The 22,104-nt window shown below is 41.6% G+C and overlaps 1 protein-coding gene across 1 annotated transcript in view; it reads right to left on the reverse strand.

The window, feature by feature from the left end:
• FRMD4B (FERM domain containing 4B) overlaps window positions 1–21,108 on the reverse strand; it is a 167,967-nt gene extending 146,859 nt beyond the window's left edge. The window contains exon 1 of the mRNA XM_069473792.1: window positions 20,932–21,108. Coding sequence (XP_069329893.1) covers window positions 20,932–21,093 — 162 coding nt within the window. The 5' untranslated portion in view covers window positions 21,094–21,108. The remainder of the gene's footprint in view (window positions 1–20,931) is intronic.
• Window positions 21,109–22,104: the final 996 nt, after the last annotated feature.

The raw sequence follows: 22,104 nt of genomic DNA on the forward strand, positions 1-22,104 counted from the left end.
CAAACTCCTCGGCTTAAGCGATCCTACTGCCTCAGCCTCCCGAGTAGCTGGGACTACAGGCATGCGCCACTATGCCCGGCTAATTTTTTCTATATAGATTTTTAGTTGTCCATATAATGTCTTTCTATTTTTAGTAGAGACGGGGTCTCACTCAGGCTGGTCTCGAACTCCTGACCTTGAGCGATCCACCCGCCTCGGCCTCCCAGAGTGCTAGGATTACAGGCGTGAGCCACCGCGCCCGGCCTACTCTCTTGTTAATAGAAACCTGCGTTATTTCCAGTTTGGGGGAAGTATAAACAAATATGGTATGGATATTCTTTTACAAGGTTTGTGAGAGTGTGTGTGTGTTCGTACACGTGCATATGTCTTCATTTCTTTTGAATAAATATGCTTGAGTGGAGCTAGTCAGTCATAGGGCAGATGTATGTTTACCTGCCAGTTTCCCAAAAGATTGTACCATTTTATACTCCCACCAGTAATGTATGAGAGGTCTGGTTATTCTACATCATTGCCAAAACTTTCTTATTTACTTTCTTTCTTTCTTTCTTTCTTTTTTTTTTTAAAGAGACAGAGTCTCACTCCATCGCCCAGGCTGGAGTGTGGTGGTGCAATCATAGCTCATTGCAGCCTCGAGCTCCTAGGCTCAAGAGATCCTCCTGCTTCAGAGTAGCTAGATCTACAGGCCCATGCCACCACGCCTGGCTAATCTTTTTAATTTTTTGTAGAAATGGGGCCTAGCTATGTTGCCCCAGCTGGTCTTGAACTCCTGGCCTTCAGTGATCCTCCTCCCTTGGCCTCCCAAAGTGCTGGGATTACAGGTGTAAGCCAATGCACCCGGATCAAAACTTGGCATTATAGGTCTTCTTAATTTTAGTCATTTTAGTGACTGTGTAGTAGTAGAAGCATCTGTGTTAAGTGACTTTGTTTTTTGCATGAGTATAGGTTTAGATGATAATCATAGATTAATAATAGCAAGCACTTATATAGTACTTAATATGCATCAGACTCTGTTCCAATTCTTTTCAAGTATAAGCTCCATAATCCCTTGGAAATAGGGACTATTATTATTATCTCCATTTTACAGATGAGATAATTAAGATACAGAGAAATTAAGTAACTTACATGAAGTTACACAGCTAGGAAGTAGCAGATGCAGGATCTGAACCTATGGTTTGGTTCCAAGGCTCGGGCTCTTGACTTGTATGCTCTTCTGCCTCTCACAATTGTTAACTAGAATCCTTTCCTTTTCTCTAACATTTTGGTGAGATACTGGCAAATATTTCTGGTTAAGATAACCATCGTGTTAAAAAAGTCTTATTCTCTTTAATGCAAAGCACATTGATTTTTTAATAGTTTCCTTCTACTTCTTCCCATCTTACTTTGAGCTTAAATATTCTCTTTTTATCAGCACATCATCATTCTTTCCTCAACAGTTTCTTATTTTGAGCACCTTTTCATCTTCTTCTTGTTGTTGGATCACTCTTCTCTAAGTCCTGACCTTCCAGTCCTGAGAAGATACCATATCAGAATGCTTTTTGCAGTAACAAACAAACAAAAGTGAGAGTAACTTTAATAATATGAATTTTTCATCTCAGTATGTCCACGTAGGGAAGTTCCAAGGTTGGTGAGGTCTGCAGATTAGCAAAACCACCAAAGTCCCAGGCTTCTTCTATTTTTTCACTCTGCATGTTCTCCTCAAGCCACCACACTCTCATGGTTGCAAGAGGGCTACCACTCGTCAGTCATCACATCCCTACTCCAAAAAAATGGACCACTTCTTTTTTCTATTTCTCTTTTTAAGACTGGAGAGCTTTTCAAGAAAACCCTCTCCATTGGCCATAGCTGGGTCATATGTTTACCCTAAACCAATCACTGGCAGAAGAATAAGGTCATCATGATTAGTTTCAACCACAACCAATGTGTGGATATGAGTAATAGGTATTTTTTTTTTCTTGCAACAGGGTTTCTCTCTGTTACTCAAGCTGGAGTACAGCAGCATGATCACAGCTCACTGCAGCCTCCAACTCCCTGGCTCAGTCTCTGGAGTAGCTAAAACTACAGGTGCACACCACCACACTTGGTTAGTTTTTAAATTTTTTTGTAGAGTTGGGAGTCTCACTATGTTGCTCAATCTGGTCTCAAACTCCTGGCCTCAGGTGATCCTCCAATATCAGCCTCTCAAAGTGCTGAGATTACAGGCATGAGTCACTGTGCCGAGGTACCATAGGTATCCTGAGCTTTTGGTCTTCTTAGCCCTCAAGGCAGCTGGAGACTGTGCAATGGTCACCTCCAGCCCCAAGCAGCCTCATCCATTTACCCTGACTGCTATAAACACTGTCACTTTCTGTGTTTTCTATGACATGAAAGCAAGCCGGGAAGCTCTGGTTTGGAGACCAAGCAGTATTTCCCCAAGTTACATGTGAGAGGAGGATGATATTGATCCCTGAACCAAATCAGGCCTCTTAGGAGAGAAGAGGAAAAATGGCTGTTGGAAGCAGGCTTAGAAAATGAACACTAAAAGAGAGAATCCATAAGGGAGCAAACACAGCCAATTTATGTCTTACAACTGTCTTGTCTGTGTCCCACCCGCCTCAGCTGCTGCCTTCATGATTCTGACTTCCAAACGTTCCATGCTTTTAGCTCAAACTCAGGGTATAAGAGCATGCAAGTATCAGGCTGGCCAGGCTGAATGAGAGGGCAGACCGAGAACGAGCCCCTTGGTGGCCACAGTAGGAAGCATGCACTGCCACCTGCCGTCTTGCCATTTCCCTGGTGGGCACTTCCAGAAAGGAGATTGGGTGCAAACAGGATGCCAACCGTCAGTGCTAGGCATCTACAAATGACAAAAGCCCTCTTTGGGAAACTTCTTGCAGCAGTTACAATTTACATCTGAGTAAGGCTGGCCCAGAGTAAAGTCTATACACAAACAAATCTGCAGGCCGATCCATCCTCATCCTCAGGGCACTGTCTCTAGAATAACCCTTGCATTAACGCGACCAGCAGTTTCAGTCATCTCCTGAGTAATCAGTTCTGGTGCCTCCCAAAATGAGACAAATGACAGTTTCATGGTTGCTTGTGGCTATGAAATCTCATTGAGACAATTCAACTCTGGTTAAATCATATTTCAGTTAATAAATATGGATTTAAAGGACCAAATCAGCTCAAAGGCCTTGGGCATCTAAGATGAAAAAGAGAAAATAAACAATGCATAGTTCTGTTCTCCCACCTCCAAGCTTCCTCCCTTGTTTAAAATAAATAAACAAACAAACAAAGAAATAAAGGCCTCGGTGATTCCTTTTCAGTTTATCTAAATGAGATTTAGAGCATTTACAGAAGAGATAAAACAAAATTGCTGAAATTCACTAAATAGTAATTGGGGAAACCACAGTAGGAAACCAAACAATATAATCACTGTAAAAAGCAATAACTATTCTCAGCTATTTCTTTCTTCCTTTTTTTTTTTTTTTTTTGAAAGTAAGGCTATTTTGTTAAAAAAAAAAAAAAAAAAAGGTGGGCCCTGGTATTCTCAGCTATTTCTAAAGCTTAAGATTTTTGTGTGTAACAGACAGGCTATGTGAACATCTATCTTTATGTGAACAGCTATCTTTATGACACGTTGGTTTTAACCAGCAGTGATCTACATAAACCTATTTTAACTATACAAGGAAATTCCATATCACTCTCAGATGACAAACATTTTCTAAGAGATTAAAACTTGCTCTCAAGTCTGGCTCTGAAAACATATAAACCAGTTCATACCATGACAAAATATAGAATATGTTTTCCCCAATGTTACCAGGCAAGAACAACTGCAGTGTTCCAAGCATCATGGCCCTTAAAAAAGTTATGGAAGTTGGACAGCTCTACTAATAAAGTAAAATAAGAACAGATATAAAATATAAATTTTTGGCCAGTAGACTGGTATAAATCAAAGTTGTTGGTTAGGGTGTGGACAAGAAGGATTCTTGTTCACTTGGTGGCAGTAAAAATTGGCACAACCTTTTTGGAAAACCAAATTCCTTCCAAAGCCCAACAGCATCATTTCAAGGTATTTATCTTACAGAAAGTCTCCCACAAATGTTTTATGTATAAGAATGTTTATTGGAGCACTGTCTTAGTAAAAATTGGAAACAACCTAAGGTGCATCAAGAGGAGACTAATAAAATTAAGTATGGTGCATTCATACAATTGAATACACAATACTTGTGAAAAATGATGAGATAAATCAGTGTGTACAATATGTTAGTAAGTAAATGAATACATTCCAGAGTAAAATGTATGGGATGATCTCACCTTTGTAAAAATTTATATTATAATAATATAGCATGCGTGTCACTATATGTTTAGAAAATATCTGGTGAATGTATACCACTATGAACAACCATTAAAGAACTTGCACATTGTAAGCCATGCATATCTATGATAATTAAATTTGTGGACATATGGTACTTTCATGATTAAAAAAATTCCTTGGTTCTCAAGGAGCATAAATATTACCGTTTTTTCTATAGCAATCACATCAATAATAATTAATGATCATTTTTAAATGGATATACTAGACAAACATTTGGAGATACTACTACATGCTGGCACTGTGTGAGTGGACACAAGGTTAAATTAGACAGATCCCTGTTCTCCAGACATAGTCTACACAAGAGGCTGGATCAAATGTTTTGAATGGGAAGTTTTATAAAATTGAAAAAATTATAGATATTCTTGCTATAAAAATTTAAATTCAGAATTATGAAAGTAAAAGAAGTAGAAACTTCTCTCTCACCCACTTACACTTGCTAGGTGTGAAAATTATTAAGTTTTTAATATCCATGTTCAGCCCCATCCCTCCATATACACGAACACATACATACATTTCTTGCATGTGTCTACATATGCATACACATACGTATATATATCTCCCACCTATTATTCTGTACTTTTTGTTTTTACCCCCAAATAAATCATTGACAATTTTCTTTGCCATGACATACAGCTCTACTCTATTCTTTCTAGTGATCTCATAGAATAATTCCATGATACAGAGGTACTAGCATTTAATTAACCATTCTATTCATTCTCACTGGTTTGCTATTTCAAATAATGGTGCAATGAAAATCCTTGCACACATACCATTACGTGAGAATGTCCTTACGATTTCCTAAAATGGAGATGTTTGGTCAAAGAAGACACATATCTTACATTTTGACTGGATACAACTAAACTGTCCTACAAAAAGTTTAACAATTTATTAGATTATAATTTAATTCGTCTGCTTTAAAATACTCATTTCATCTCATCCTTATTTTAGGTTACTTCATCTATATGAGAGAGGAAGAGAGAATCCCATTTCTGGGATGCTTTTTCTTTTCTTTTTTGCCTATTTTAGTGCCAAGGCTTTTTTCCCCTTAAACTATAATTTATTGAGTTCTTGTCATGTTCCAGGCATTGGTCTAAGCAGCCACATGGCATTGTCCCATTTAAACCTGACATTATGAGGTATTATGTTCCCATCTCATAGATGAGGAAACCGAGGCTCAAAGGGGTTGGGCAACAGCCAGTTAGGAGCACAAGATTAGAACCTACAGATCTGACTCCAACATCCTTAGCTCCCATGGGAAATGTGCAAATCACTCAAAGGGAACAGATAAAGCAGTTCATCTCATTACAACATCCCTTAAAACAGACTGAGACCGATGCCATTAAATATCTGTAAATAATGAATAAAGCTGCTTTGGCTGAGGAAGGCAGCCTGGTCTCCCAGGCTGCTACCCTGTGTCTTTTTCCTCACAGATCCCTCAAGCCTGTAACTGCTCACCTTGTCCTTCCTGGACAGGTGCTTCCTGTCCTTCTTGGACAAATGCAATCGCCACATTTTGAGTAACTCTCACTCTTCTGCTTTCTACTTGACACTCAGTCCTTCCCAGGGAGGCAGCCCATGGCATGTTCCTTCCCGTTTCACAGATGAGTGGTCAAGCCAAGCCAGGAGATGACACGGGAGTGTCAGCACAAACTAACTGGGTCCCTGGTTTTCTATCTTCTTCTTTTTAAGGAAGGGAAACAGATGAATTTAGTTACCAAATTTTCATTTGCTAAACTTCATCAGAATTGATAGCAATTTTCTAAAGAATATACTTATTATGGAGTCTATCCATATTATTGGCACTGACTAATTATTTCAGAGTCATACTATAACTTTCAAAGTGATGTTGAAGGCTGAGGGTAAATAGCCAAAGCTATGCTTAATGAATATGTTGACTCATGGTTTTACTTTCTGGAAAAATTTCAGATACACAGTCCTATACATACATACATACATACATGTATTTACACATTTTTCATATATAGTACAATACGGACACACATATAATTTATTTATTTATACATTTAAGCATGACCTTTTTAGCTCAGAGGAAAAAAAAAAAAGCCAGAAGAAAAGAGAAAAGGTACAAAGAACATAATTAAATTTGAGTTACTTAAAACCACAATATACAGATAAAGGTGTGGCAAATGTTTGCTATTTTTGTAACCTAATGAAGTATATGAGCCTGAAAAAAAATTAAACTGATACAACTGGGTAGTGAATAAAGGACACTGTTCAGACCCTGGCACTAACATCTCAAAAAAAAAGTGCTTTTTGAAACTAAGAGTTGGTTTCTGAAGTTTATTAAAGGAAAAACATATTCACTAAAAAAAAAAAAAAAAATTCTCATTTCCAAAAAGAATTTGAGAGCAAAATCTTATGAGCTCAGCTGGAACTAATATCTGGCATCAATACCTAGAAAGTATAAAATATAAAAATTCTAAGGAAGAAAGAGCCCCATAAATTTAAGTAAGAGTTGACAATTAAGATTCTTTATATCCTGACCAACTTATTTCAAACTTAAACACTGAATCCATTTTAAAATTGGTATTAGCCTATTTATGAAAGAAAATGTGCTTTCTCCTTAGGAACTACTTGGGAAATACCTAGTATTACTTTTTTCTCTGGAGATTATGATACTGACGGAACCTGTCATTTGAGGTTAATAATTAGACACAATAACCAGCTTTTGTAAATTTGGAGTCAAGTTCTCTTCCTATTATCTGTGCTTGCAGGATTTTAAAAAGCTTGAACCTAGCCAAAGAATTAGGGAAAGCAATCTTTCAATTAAACACTAATAAAGACCAGAAAAAAAATTTTGTTTGTTTGTTTTTGTTTCTGTTTTCTGCTCCTAAAAATCTAGGCGAATCAGATCAGAAGGGCTCTTCCATCCCTTCACGCCAGTGGACGGGAAGGACTCGAGACAGGGTCAGCACGATAAACGGTGTCCACAAGAACGCCAGAAAAAGAAAGCAAATGGTCTGCAACGTCTGTCAGCATTGGTCAGGAAAAACAGGGCACCTTCCAGAGCCTAGCCGCAGGGCTGGGTGCAGGAAATAGCGATCACTTGACACTCCGAGCTGACAAGAACTGCAGAAACTGCCAACTTCCCCGCCCTGGGCTGGGCACGGGTGGGTACTTGCAGCTGGCAGTACACAAAAGCTGGGGTCCCCGGGTGAGTTCATTTTCTCAGCGCCTGGAGGAAGTAACCCACTCTGCTATGTAAAGCAATGCTTTTCTCATGAAACGGTCATTAGAGAAGCCAAACGAATGCATGCTCAATCAACTTACAAGGGCTTGGGGCTATTTTCAAAAAGGAAAAAGAATAAACACTCACATACTAACATATTTCAACATGCATGGCTTTTTCCCTGTATGAAGTTTCTAAAACTTTACAGAATGCAAACATTCCCTTTGGATAGAGTCCCACCAAGGCTCCTTTCTCTTCCTCCTCTTCCTCCCCCTCCTCCCCTTCCTCCTCCTCTGTCTTCTCCAAATGCTCAGTGTCTTCCTGTACCGTGTGCTGTTACCATCCCACCCAGGTCCCCACTGTCTCTAAGACTGCTTTTGCTCCTTCCAAGCCACTCTCCCTAGAGTAGCTAAAGCGAGTAAAGCAAATTCGTTTGTTCATTTAGTCAGCAAGTAGTTCAGAAGCACATAGTAGGTTCCAGGCACTGTTCCAGGTACAGAGGACACTACAGCAAAGTCCTACATGCCTTTAGCTAACCATTCTAGCTGGGGAGCTACAAATAAGCATATGAACAAATACATTCTTAAAGTCAGAAGGAGATAAGGGTTACCGTGAAAAATAGAGCAGGTTAAGGGCATGGTTAGGGGTCGCCTCTCTGGCTGAGTGACATCTCAGGAAAGACCTGCAGGAAGTGAGCAGGGAAGTGCCACATCGTGGACTTCTGGGTGACGAACTTCCAGGCAGAGACACTCCGAGGGCAATGGCTCTGAGGCTGGAATTTGCTTGGAGGATTGGGGGAGGGCAAGGAGGTCAGTGGGGTTACTGGGGAAGAGCCAGAGAGGGGAAAAGTGTTGGGAGTTAAGACCAGGGTTGAGTGTGCTTGCTGGGTTTGGGAGGAGCCCAGGGAGAGGGAGTAGTAATCACGTTGGCACACAGGGCCCTGCAGGGATGGTACGGTTGGCTTCTCAGAGTTGGGAAGTCATTGGAGGGTTCCGAACAGAAAAGTGACATGACCTGACTTACTTTGAGCAAAATCAATCTGGGGGATGGGTGGGGAACAGACAGTAGGGAAAGAGGGCACAAGCAGAGAGACTAGTTAGGAAGCTACTACACCAATCCAGCTAAGAAACAAGGGTGGCATGGCCCAGGGTCATGGTGGGGAAGATGGTGAGAAGTGCATATACAGTTTGAAGGTACAGCCCAAGGGATTTGATGATTGAGGCATTAGAGGTGGAATGTGAGAACGGGGGACTGCTCAAGGTTTTCCTCTGAGCATCTGGAAGAAAGGATTTGCCATTTACTAAAGAAAGAGCAGGTTTCGGTGGGAAGATGAGGAGTTCAAATTTGGACATGGCCAGTTTGAGATACAGATTATTCAGGCAAGTAGAGATGTCAAGGAGGCAGCTAGAGACATAAGTCTGAATTTTATTAGACAGGGCCAGACTGGAGAAAAAAATAACCAACTAGAAAACAAGCTCCAAGAGGGCAGGGATTTTTTGTTTTGTTTATTACTATATCTCCACTGCCTAGACCAGGCCTACAATGTAATAGGGCCTCAGAAAATATTTGTTGAATGAATGAAAGTGTTGCAACATCTTTAGTGGCTTCCCACCACACTTACAGCAAATTCCAGAAACCAGGGCACCATGTGATCTAATCCCTGCTGCCTCGCCAAACCCACCTTTGAAACCCTCCACATTTCTTGCTACTTTTCAGCCACTCTGCTCTTTCTCCACTCCTCGAACACTCTCAGCGCTTTCCTGCCTCAGTACCTTTGCACTTGCTATTATCTCCACTTGGAATGCTGTTCTTTTTGGTCAGCACATGTCAAGCTATTTCTTATCCTATGAGTCTTGGCTTTAATATTAATAAAACCTCTGGACAAAAGCCTTCTGTCACATTTCCCCTGTCATCCCCAGTGGACTCTGGGCTCCACGAAGGCAGGGCCTACCTCTGTCTGTGATGTTGTATCCCCAGTGCCCAGAAGGTAATAAATGTTGCTCAGTAAATGGTGCTCAATAAATAATGAATGATAATATCTGGTAGAATCGTAGTTACAATGTATGATATCTAATGCACAGCACATGCCACACACTGTTAAGCATTAGATGTGTGTGTGTGTCTGTGTGTACACCTACATACACAAATAATAATGTATTTCTCACAATTACCCTAGGAGGTAGGCATAATATTAATATTCTCAATTTAAAAATAGAAAAATGAGGCACAAAGAAGGGGAATACCTTGCCCAAGATTACACAAAGCTGGGATTTGAACCAAGGCAGTGTAGCTCCAGTGTCTGTGCACTTAACCCCTAAGATGCATGAGGATTCCCTTGTGCTGATGTGAACCTCTCCATGATCTGACATTAGAAATAACTGGGGTGGGAGGAGGAGAGAGAACTCTCAGTCATGTGTTTGCGGATGCTTGGAATTAGAAGTTAGTATCTTCGCCAAAGACCTTGTCTTCCTTTAAAGTCGAAAGACTCCTTAAAGAAATAGAGCAGGCAGTCTTATCAGCCCTTTTTACTTTAGTCTAAATGAGTTTATCATCTCCTACTGTGGCTACAGAGTTTGGTAGAGGGTCAAATTAGAGACTCCGGGAGTCCTGGAAAGGACTCCATGAAGGCAAACGTAGAAGAGGTTGAATTTAGGTAAATAGCAAACTAAGTTCATTTTGTTCAATGGCTCAAGTGAATGAGATTTAGATACAACTGAGCTCCCATTTCTGCTCTTGAACAGTTAAGTAACAGTTGTAAACCATTTCTGCATCTGCTAAATGGGTTTAATTATACCTTGTCATTGTTAGAAAATTAAATAAAATGATAAATATAAAGTGCTTAGCGCTGTGTCCAACACATAGAAAACTGTTCATTAAATAGAAATAACCATAACTAAAACATTTTAAGTGCTTAAGATGAGCCAGGCATCCTAGTGAGATCTTCAACTACATAATCTTGTTTTGTCTCATCAATAATCCTGAGAGGTAGGCACTATATCCCCATCTCATACGTGAGGAAATGAGGCATCGAGAGGTCAAGTCACTTGCCCATGTCACACAGCTCTTAAGTAGGGCCATTTGGTCTTAAATCTTGGTCAGAGTTTGCACTATAGCATAATAATTTTTGGCTTAGGATCAACTCTGTGCAAAGGGTCCAAATTTTTACATTTGAAAAGCTACTATTTCTCAATGTTATTTTTAATCTTCATACCAAACTTAAAATATAGATCTTATTTTATCTTTTGTATAGGTAAAAAAGCAGGCTCAGAGGGGTTAAGCAGGTTGGCTCAAGGTCATATAGCCGATAAATGTGATGTGGCTTGATTCTAACCCAGGCCCAGTTGACTCTAGCCCATTCTATTTCCCTATTTTGTCAAAGAACTTTTCTTCCTTAGATAATGAGCATCTCATCACATGTAGATGAGACAAACTAAGTCCTGTCAAAATATTTGCTGGCTACGCTATGTAAGGAGAGCATGACGCTTATAATAACCAGGTCTTCTTAGCAGCTGCAAATCTAAAGGTCATATCGGAGAACAGCTTATGCAGATGAGAAAGACAGCGGCCACGGGGTCCCAGAGCCTTCATGCATGAGGATGTGGGGTTCTTAGTCCTATGGAGTGGGGTTCAGGGTTGGGAGAAAGAAAGTTTAATAGCATCCTGTTGGAGAGAAAGAAATAAAGCAACTAAATAGTTGCAAGCATCTTTGCTTTCCTAGAATAAACCAAGAAGACAGTAGCGTTAAGATGCCAGAGTTGCCTGATAAAAAGTTGTGCCCTAAAACCTTGTGGGCATAGTTCCTCTACACGGTTGTCAGTGGGCCCTTTTCCTGGTGGCCATCCAGGCTATGACTCTTCAGCTGTGCTGGAAAGAAGAAGGAGGGGCCAAGGCTTCTGCAAATTTTAGAAGCTTCAAAGGTTACTCCTATGCATAAGAAATTGAGCAACACATACATGAAGATAATTATTTGCCAGGCATACATCCAACCATGCATCTATCCATCTCTTTACCCATCCAATCATCCATCCATCTAGCCACCCATCATCCATAGATCTAACACTGTTTTCAGTGCTTTCAAATATCAATACCTTTAATTTTTATAACAATCCCAGGAAAACAACTCTTTCAGGTAGGTACTATAATTGTTCACATTTTGCAGCAGAAAAAAATTGAGTTTCAGAGAACTCACATGGCTAACAAAAAGTAAGTCAGGATCTGAATTCAGGCAGTCTGAGTTCATAGACTTCATTTTTAAGCACTAGGCTATGTTTCCACCTAATATTGATTGAATGAATGAATAGTGAATAAATGATAAAATTATCTCATTACGTGTCATTTGCCTTTAAATAAAGCAGCAAGTTGGTGGCCAGAGGCTGAGTGTTGGAGTCAGCTAGAGCGCTGATCAAATTCCAACACTGTGACTTATTAGCTAATAAGTACATTAAATCAGTAAAATGGGGTTCATGATATCATCTTGAAGAGGAAAAAAGTAAGGCACACCAGCTAATAAAGTGGAAAATCTGGCAACTTTTCTTTTAAGTATATACCATAGAGAAACTCTGGCTCATATGTGTAAGAAGACAAATACAAAAATTTTCACTGTAGTATTTTGGGACACTGAAAATTTGGAAACAACTTAAATGCCCACCAGTAAGAGACTGATAAAATCATGCAATGAAATACAAGGGTTAAAATGAATTTAGAGATAAATCCCAAAAACTTGTTGAGAGAAAAGCAAGGTAGAGGAATGACACACACCCATATAAATTTTACAAACACACAAAGTAATATATATTGTTTATAGCTACAAACAGATGTGGCATAATTACAAAAACATGCCTGGGAATGAAAAACTTCAGGGTAGGATTATTCTGGGGGAGGAAGGAGGAACAAAGGAGGTTTCAACTGATTCTATGCACTTTTATTATGTTACAAAAAAGTATCTAAAACAAACATGGCAAAATTTTAATAAGATACCTGAAAACTGAGGGGTGAAGCATGGGGTTTTTAGCTATATTATCTTTTATATTTCTTTTTTGCTGTTGTTGTTAAGACAGAATCTCACTCTGTCACCCGGGCTAGAGTGCCCTGGCATCAGCCTAGCTCACAGCAACCTCAAACTCCTGGGCTCAAGCGATCCTCCGGCCTCAGCCTCCAGAGTGGCTGGGACTGACAGGCATGCATCACAACGCCGGGCTAATTTTTCCATTTTTAGTAGAGATGGGGTCTCACTCTTGCTCAGGCTGGTCTCCATCTCCTGACCTCAAGCGATCCTCCTGCCTCAGCCTCCCACAGTGCTAGGATTACAGAAGTGAGCCACTGTGCCCGGCCCTGTATTTTTATATATTAGTAAGACCTAAAAGTTTTTTTTCCTTAAAGATCATACATGCAGAGTACCAAGTGTAAGGCCTAGAACATAGCAACTGCTTAATAATTAGTAGCTATTGGTCAAGTTAAGACAGCCAAATTATATAAAAGCACTAGCTAAAGGGAAAACAGCTATTTAAGCAAAAAGCATTACCCAAACACAAATGTAAAATTTAAGAGATTAAAAATGACTCAAATGGACATTAGGGGAAAATGAAACTATTTAATTTGCCATATTTGCTAGCCTCCTTTATAGCTAAAGTTTGTTTCAAGGATGCCAGAATGTATATCTGTTATGTATGTACATATATACACAATATGTACGCAATTACATATGGATGTTAATTTTCATTTTTTTTATGAGAGCTTAATTTCTGCCTCCTTTCCATGTTGTAAGTCATATGGTCTTGTTTATAAAATTTAGAACCACAGATCTGATTCCTCATTTGAGTCATTCAAACTTTTCCACAACAACCAACTGGGACATCAAAAATATAATGTTCAGAATAAACATAAGTAGGGGATGGACAAGGAAGTTATTTTATGCTGCAGCTCCACCAAGAAAAGATGGAATGAGAAAAACAAACATCCATTTGAAAAGGCAGGAGAGTCCATTCTCAACTCGATGTTTTTCAAGCGGTGCAACAAAGGTTCATGCTTTTCAAAGATCCTGAGACTAATCTTGCTGAGCTTAAATGACACGGTTCTTTTAGAAATGTATTTATGTGAAGAGATGGGCTAAAAAATTAAGGTGGTTTTCCATTTCAGTTTTTGGGTACTATAGCATCTTAGTTCTGTGCTGTAAAATCTCTGTCTTTGGTTAGCAGAAAAAGTGGAAGATGAATGTTTTTAGTGATAAGTGGACTCATTTCATTTATCACCTATGTTTTCTCTCCTTTCTGTATATGTTACTCACCACTAGTAAGAAGCTGACTCTCTGGCTGCCTGATCCCTTCAACAGAGCATAGGATCCAGCCAGGAGACTGCCCTGATGGCTGGCCACGTTTTAAAGCTAGATTCTACGTCCTCACATCAATGCCATCTCACTGTCTACTTCCGTCCTGGTGGCCCTGCTTCAGTTCAGGCTTTGGTCCTAGCACCTGTTTGGTAGGCAGCTGCAAAAGATGCTGTGATGTGCTGTTCAGACTTACTTCCCCAGCTGTTGGCAGTGCTGTGAGCTGATGGCTCTCAGCCCCCTCTGGGAACTGCCCTCCCTTAAAGAGAGCTGCCTCCTCCAAGGTCACCCCCACCCCTTTTCAAGGGCAGCCCCTCTCCAACATGGGTTGATGAGGGTAAGGGGAAGACCTGGCCCTCTTGTTCCAACTGGGGACAACTCTCAGCTTCTGTGCTACCCATGAGGTCAGCTGCTTTCTTCACTGAGCTTGAATTGTAGCTCAACTCCCTCTGCATAGTCCTCCTTCTTCTTTATTCCCTTCTATAGCCCTCAGAGGGCCCTGTAATAAACTTCCCACTTGTTCATCTCCATTTCGGGCTCTGCCTCCTAAGAACCAAATCTGCATCAGCATTTGTCCTGTTCCATGGAAGGTAGTGCTTTTTCTGGCCCCTGTGGTTGGGTGGGTTGTGTGACCAGTTCTGCCCATAACTGAGAAGTGACATGAGCCACTCAGAGGCCAAGCACTTAACTGCCAGAGCCAGACCCTGGAGAGCTCTTCACTCTCTCTCACAGCATCTGGGCATATTCAGGAACATTCTGTGGGCCTGAATGACAGTAATGAACTGAGCCAACCAGTGATGGCTTAGGTAGTATGAGCAAAATCCAAAACTTTATTGCTTTAAGCAACTAGGATCCTGGACCTGTTTGTTGCCACAGTTAAACCTGTCCTATCCTGACTGACACAACATTATCACTGCAACTGCCTCCTAAATTCCTTTCCCTTCCTGCCTCTGCTATGCCACCCTCTCCCAAATCTATCAGCTTCACTGCCGCCAGTGATAGTTCTAAATCAACCTCGTCTCTCCTCTCAAAGGTATCCCCCTAAACATCACAATTCTAAAGCACAAGGTCATTCATGTTCAGATGTTATTCTCAATCAAAATCTCTTTGTCTCTCTCTACTCATCAAGCTTTTTTAAAAAGAGCACTCTTTATAATTCTCCACAAAAGTCATGTTGTTCCATGCTTGAAATACCCTACTGCTTTTCTTCATCTACCGAACTCCTACTTGTCCTTCAAAGATCGGCTTAAGAATCACCTCCTCCAGGAAGCTCCCTTAGCTCTCCTCCTCTTGCTTTACTCCTGTCTGTTTTAGACTCCCTCTAATGTTCACCTGAAAGGACAAAGCCCTTTCATTGACCTTGATCTCCTTAGCCGTCTCCTCTACTTGACAATGTATTTCTTGAAGACTTTGTGTTGCTGGCACCTTGGCACAGTAACTGGGACTTGATGAGCACTTGATAATTATTTTAGATATGAATGAATGAACAAGTGAATGGATGAATCTATAACTTCAATCATTGTTTCACAACCAAGGACCTAGTAAAGGCAAACTGAACACTCATCCGGAATATTTATTTCTTAATTTCCTAGTGACTAGGTTTTTGATGAGAACATTCTTCCATATTCTTTCAAGTTCTGTTTTTCTATGGTAAAATTATGGACTTTTCTGCCTGTAACATTCTCCACCCAGCACATTGCCTCTTTTCTATTAATAGTCCAAGGTTTGGCAAACTTTTCTGTAAAGGTCCAGAGAGTAAATATATTCAGCTTTGTGAGCAATATATCTTTGTATCAACTACTCAACTCTAAGCAGCTGAATCACAACTACTTCTACCATTGTAGTGTAAAAGCAGCTCCAGACAACAGGTAAATGAAAAAGCGTGGCTGTGTGCCAACAAACTTTATTGACAAAGACAGGAGGCAGGCCAGACTTCACTTGTGGGCCATCGTTTTCTGGCCCTCCTTCTAGTCTATGTAATTCAGAGGACTGTGGAGAGTGAAGGGTAGGGACGGGCAAGCAGTATATGACCTGAAATGCACACAGGTCACCGAATGTTCAATGCGGAATTGGCCTTGGCCAACCAATGTGGTGAGATCCACAGTTCAGGCAGTACCAGTTTACAGATCATCAGAGTCTGGGATATAGAGAGGTTGTATCTTCACAAACCTGAGTGTGGGATGCCTGTGGCCTCCTAGATTTTATGTACGGGCTTAATTAAGAGAGGATGTAGCTCTATTGTGTGGAACACCATCCAAATACCCAAGGTCCACCCGACACGTGCTGCTGTGGGAAATTTCACAGTCTCTCTCACTGAGCATTCTCACATGTAAAGATTGAAATTTAGTTTCCAGAGAACTAGTGCACTTATAAAAGCACAGCGATACACTTAGCTACCCTTTACCAGCGACTCTGAATGTCGGTGTTAAGCCCTTTTCATAACCAAGAGCTAACATTTATTGAGCATTTTCTTGTGCCGGGCATAGTGCTAAGTGTTACACACATTATCTTATAAATTTCTCCCTAATGCAGCTACTACTGTTTTCCCCTCTTACCCAGGAATAAATAAGGCTCAGAGAGGCAAAGCAATTTGCTCAAGGTCAACTTTGCGCAAGTGGAGCCTACAGACTCTGTCCTGTTCTGCCTGCCTCGGGGGAGCTGACCCAGCCTCTTATGGTCACTTAAACATCCCAGATTCTGTTCAAGTTGCCTCTGTTGGAGGCGATGACTCCATTCAGGGTTTGCAAGAAATTCTACCTTTAGGACATCGGGAAGAAAAGGAAAACCTAATCCCAAGTAATATACTAAGGGCTTTGTTAGAACATGTCACATCTAATCAAAAGCAAAGAGTGATCTTTTCTCAACTATATTCCCCCATCACTTTCCACCTGACTTGTTTGTGAAACCTAATTAATTGCTATAACACGACCCATACAGGCAATATATAAGCAGGATAGTTATATGTGGCTGAAGAATCAACTTTTGGAATTTAGCTTAAACTGAAGGTGAATGCTCATGTCTGCTACTTTAGCCATATTCAAGGCTTTACTCATAAAGTAAGTCTTTGTTCAAAAGCAGCCTCGATGCAGCCTCAGCCTGGTTTTTATTGAGTTGCATTACTACAGAAATGCCTTATAGCAAGTATCTTAATTATTCATGGTTTGTTGGCAAATTAAGTCACCTTCCTCTCCAATATCCAGAAGTGGAGGAAGTGTCCAGTTCCAAAGAAATTATGCCTCCCCAGCTTTGCTAGCCAGGCAATAACGCTGTTGCCAAATTTATGAATAGGTGAGAGATCTTATTTCACTTATAGTACGTGAATAAACAAAACACCCCCAGGGGACTGCCAGGTATTTCACGTAATGGATACCTCCCGCCCCACCCTTAATTCTCTCCAGAGTGATTGAGCTTTGGATTTCCTTACGAGCAAGACTATTCAAACTAGAAGCAAGAAAAATGACACCTTTTTATCGATGAGATGACAAAAAATTGGGTTCAGTAAAATATGTAACTCTCGGGTTGTGTGTTTCCAGTTCATACGCCTGAAAGCTGGCAGTACTGTGGAAAACTCCCCCTCTGGTTTAGAATTCATTAATTATGGGACAGCAATACAGGTATTCTAATGATGAGTCCCCACACCCTTAACTCAAATGACTGTGGCAAAATACTTACAAAGGTGTTTGTGCATTAATCTTTGCCCTTACCTTGAAAAATAACTAATTATTTTTATTTAAAAGAGCACTAGATTTGAGATTGTAATATGCACTGGCCATTGCTGGTTGCATTTCAACCAAGCGTTTTAGCCTTCCTCATTGTTTGGCAGCCACGTGGTCTGGGCAACCTCCCTCTCAGTTGCAGAAGTGGGTCTGTTCTCCCACTGGCTTAAGCTAGTCAGTGTAATCTGGCGTTTCTCAACCTTTTCATTCATTGTTACCCCCTTAAGGAGGCTTTTTAGCTATTTTTGTGGTTACTAGTCATCCCTCCTGAATTTTAATGCCGCAGATATTCTATATATCTGTTACGCATTGTACGTATATCTGTGCTTTATACATAAAAGGAGTTTTTTTGCCACCTCCCCCAAAACAATTTTTGCCCTTTTCGGGCCCTATCACTTGCATTGAGAATGCATGAATTGGAATCCCATCCCCTGTGCCAATCAGTGCATGGCATTAGGGGTGGGTACAGTCCCTAAAGTGGACTCCCAGCATGTAAACTGAGGCTTTTTTGATAGTTGGTTGATATGACAAATTATCTTTCTTTCTGGATGGGTGGATCTGAGGCCTGGGACTGCTGCAGTTATCTGCTGTCATGTGGGAAGAAACCAGCTGAGGCTAAAGCCAACAAATGAACAAAACCAGGGCTGAAAGAATTATGGGGAATAGGCACAGTACCCTGATCAAACCATACCTGAAGGTCACTGTACTGCTAGACTTTCCTGTTGTGTCAAAAGTCTTTTTTTTTTTTTTTTTTTTAACTCTGTAGGCTAGTTTGAGTTGCATTTCCTATTACAATAAAAAATCCTAACTGCCAGAATATAACTTTTATTGAATGCTAGCTCTAGGCAGTATGGTAAATATCTTATGTGTCAATTAAGTCTCTTATCAATTTCTGTGACTAGTACTATTGTATTTCCCATTTTATAAATGATAAAACTGAAGCATAGGAAGATTAACTTACTCAAGTTCACACACAGGCAGAAGTTGGATTCACTCCCTTGTCTCTCTAACTTGGAGCCTAAGGTATTAATCATTTTATTTTATTGCCTTTCAGTTCTATATAATTTCAGTCACTACTTTTTTGCTCAACATTTGAAAAGCATTAAAGAAAATTGCCGTTTTTTGCAAACAATTAATTAGGCTGCACAATTAAGAATACTATGGTTCTTCAAAGGCTGAAAATATTTTTGAAAACCTTATTTCTCCAAAGACATAGGAAAATTTAAACTTATTTTCTTCTACTTAGGATTCAATACTTGTAAAAGCCATCATTAATTAATTTATTTAATTGAGATATATATATTAAATATACAAGTTTTCAGGGCACATGTGATGATCTGATACATTGATATAATCAAATCAGGGTAATTGGGATGTCTATCACCTTAAATATTTATCTTTTCTTCCTGCTAGGAATATTCAAATTATTCTCTTCTAGCTATTCTGAAATGTACAAATGATTAATGCTAAAAAGAAGAAGCAGTTTTTTTTCAGAGATGGTCTCAGGATGTTGCCTAGGCTGGCCTCAAACTCCTGGCCTCAAGCAATCTCCCTGCCTGAGCCCCCTGAATAGCTGGCACTACAGACGTGCGCTACCAGCTACTATGATTATTTTACGTGTTCTTATCATTATGAGATTATGAGAGGGTGTCGTGTCGGCTCAGTCACCATTTCATTTTACAGAAGAGAAAATATATATATTTTTTAGCAGCTTAGTCTCTCAAATTGCTATTGTGCTTAACAATAATTATTGATCAACCTTATAAAGAATCCACAGGGTCTCAGGTTTCTGGAATCTTCATTTTTGAATGGTCAGTAAAAGTATTAGAGATAAGCCATAAATCCCCTGAATCCTTGGGGAGTGAGGCACAGAGCCTGTCGGTTGGCTACAATATTCGCATTCTCTTTTTGAAAGTTTCTCAAACATTAAAAAGAAAAAAACAGAACTGCACAAGGGGCACTTATCCTACAGACCAAACTGAACAGGGATTTCCCTAGAGAGAAAAAGGCTTGAAAGACAGACACACCTCTGGCTCCAGACAGCCAGGGGAGCTGTGTAATGTGGCCAGATGGGCTATATCCACAGTTGCCTAATACTCTCAAACACCCACGTGCTGCCCTGGTTCTCAACCTGGCTTTCGGATTCCATTTCAAAACGCAAGATATCACAGATATGTTATACAAAGCAGAAGCCGTGAAAACACAAGTTCAAATGTTCCCCACTTTTTAACAAGGATGACAAGGGGACACTGGCTCTTTAGACTTCCATAGTCTAACCTTAAGTGCTGGCCTTTTCATTTTGCCTGATGGATGGGAAACTATGGCTTGTTAAAAGCAGGCCCTTGATCACTTACAGGACATAATATAACGAGATATAAATTCCAGCCACATTGGGAATGGGGTCAGGGTAGGGGGACCCCAGAACTACAACAAAGCTATTCCACATCACAGGAAAGAAAATATGATACGATGTTCCCATAGTGAACATCAGGGATAACGTGTATAATTTTAAAATGTAGATTTGTTTTGACCTCAAAGATATTAACAACCAAAGCACAGGACTTTGAAATCCATAAAATACTGCTTTAAAAAAAAAATCCAGGCAAGCTGTAGTCCCAGAGAGGATGAACAGACCCCTAGTTGAACAAAGTTGCTGCATTTTTTGCCTGCAGGATGGGACCCAGCAAAGAAATAAAGGGGCTGTTCTGTGTGACAGGGAGTAAATCCACACGTAAGCATTCCAACGCTCAGCCAGGCCCCCCTCCCTTCCCCAGCCCGTCATCCTCCTGCAAAGTATTCACAATTTGCTGTCCTTCCTTCCAAAAGCCAGCAGACACAGAATCAGCTTTTCCTGGCTCTGCCTTGCAGGTTGGGGCTGCCTGATGGAAAACTGAATTGAAATGAAACGGAAGAATGCAAAGCCACCAAGGCCCCCTCTGACAGTAAACTGGTGTGAAACCATTGCTTCTGAAGTAGCCTCCTCCACGCCAATGAAATAAGAAAAGAAGGAATCATCTGAATGTCTAAGTCGCTTCCTGCAGACCCTCTGCTGCAAAGCTCCAGGCTTCCTAGCCAAGTGCCAGCCAGTACACCATCACTCTATAGCAGATGCCTGCAGACGCAGGGACGAACTCACCAAGTGCCCCCCGTGCCCGGTTTGAAAAATTCACCAGCTTTGTCAGGCAACAGTTACCTAGAGCTGTTGAGCATTTGACTCAAGGACCAGGCAGTCCGCTAGGAGTTTAAAGAGAGGTGGGAGAGAGAGAATAAAATCATACAGGTGGAAGACGCTTCCCACGAGTGCTGGGCATCCCGCAGGGGCCCTCGCGTGCCGCGCGCCCTGGCTCACCTGGTACACGTCCCGCAGCCCGCACCACGTCCGCAGCACCTGGTGGCAAGCCCGCAGCCTCTCGGTGTACCATCTCCGCAGCGTGGACACGGTCAAGTTCCACACGAAGCGGCTGCCGCTGAACAGCAGGTCCTCCACGCCACACATGAACACCGAAGCCATGCCGCCTCCTTCCTTCCTACCCCGGGGGTCCCCGCCTCCCGCAGCCTCCCGCAGCCGCAGCCTCAACCCTGGCGGCCCGCTCGCCTGGGTTCCCGACGCCGGCTTCTGCTGGCAGCCGGGGGTCAAGACTGCCACCAAACTCGGCTCTCACCGTGCGTCCTGGCCAGGCTCCGGCGGCATGCCCTGGGATTGGGCGCCCGCCAGCCAACGGCTGCGACTGGCACACAGAAGCCCAGTGTCCACCCCCGCCCGCTCGCAGCGCCGAGCAGGCTGCGCTAAGCTCCGCCAGGCGAGCCCTCGGCGCTCCCCGGGCGCGGGAAGCCCTGGTCAGCGAGGACTCCCCCTGGCGATCCCCCAGGGCGCGGGGCAGGGAGGGAAGCCGAGCTACTCTTTGCAGGCGGAGGGGAGAGCTGCATTTCAGCGCGCTTGGCTTGCACGTCCTGCACACACACACACACACACACACACACCCGGGCTGCGGAGTCTTCTTATCTGCCTTGGGGAGCACCTTATTTCACACCACAGGGTCTTTGGTTGGCATCTTGCTCTGTCCACACTGATAAACACCTCTGGGAAGCCACAGATGTAGAAGGGGAAAAAAAAAATCCTCCAAAGCATCCCTTTGGACCCCACTCCTAGGGGAACAGCCCTGAATGTTTCCTTGGTTCTGCTGGAGCCAGGAGATGAAGGCACCAGTCTCAAAGGAACAGTGTGTGCAGGCAGCTCCAGAACCTGCCTTTGCTCCTAACGTGAGGGTCTTGAGAAAATGACAACCTGCTGGTTTTGCCAGGGGAGGGCAGGTTCCCTCACACTGAGATGCTGCTAATTGCCACGCAGCAGTCAGTTACTGAGGAAAACAGAGTTTCGGATCCCTAGCAAATAGCTTCCAGTTACTATTTGCTAGGAAACAGAAGCCCATAAGAGAATCTGCAGTTTGGTTCTGGAAAATTCAGCCTCTGAACGTGTCTTGCCTCAGCTGCCAGCACAAACCTGCATGAGTAGTTTATTCTT

This window comes from Eulemur rufifrons, chromosome 7 (genome assembly GCF_041146395.1).
Source record: "Eulemur rufifrons isolate Redbay chromosome 7, OSU_ERuf_1, whole genome shotgun sequence".
NCBI classification, from domain to species: Eukaryota; Metazoa; Chordata; class Mammalia; order Primates; family Lemuridae; genus Eulemur; species Eulemur rufifrons.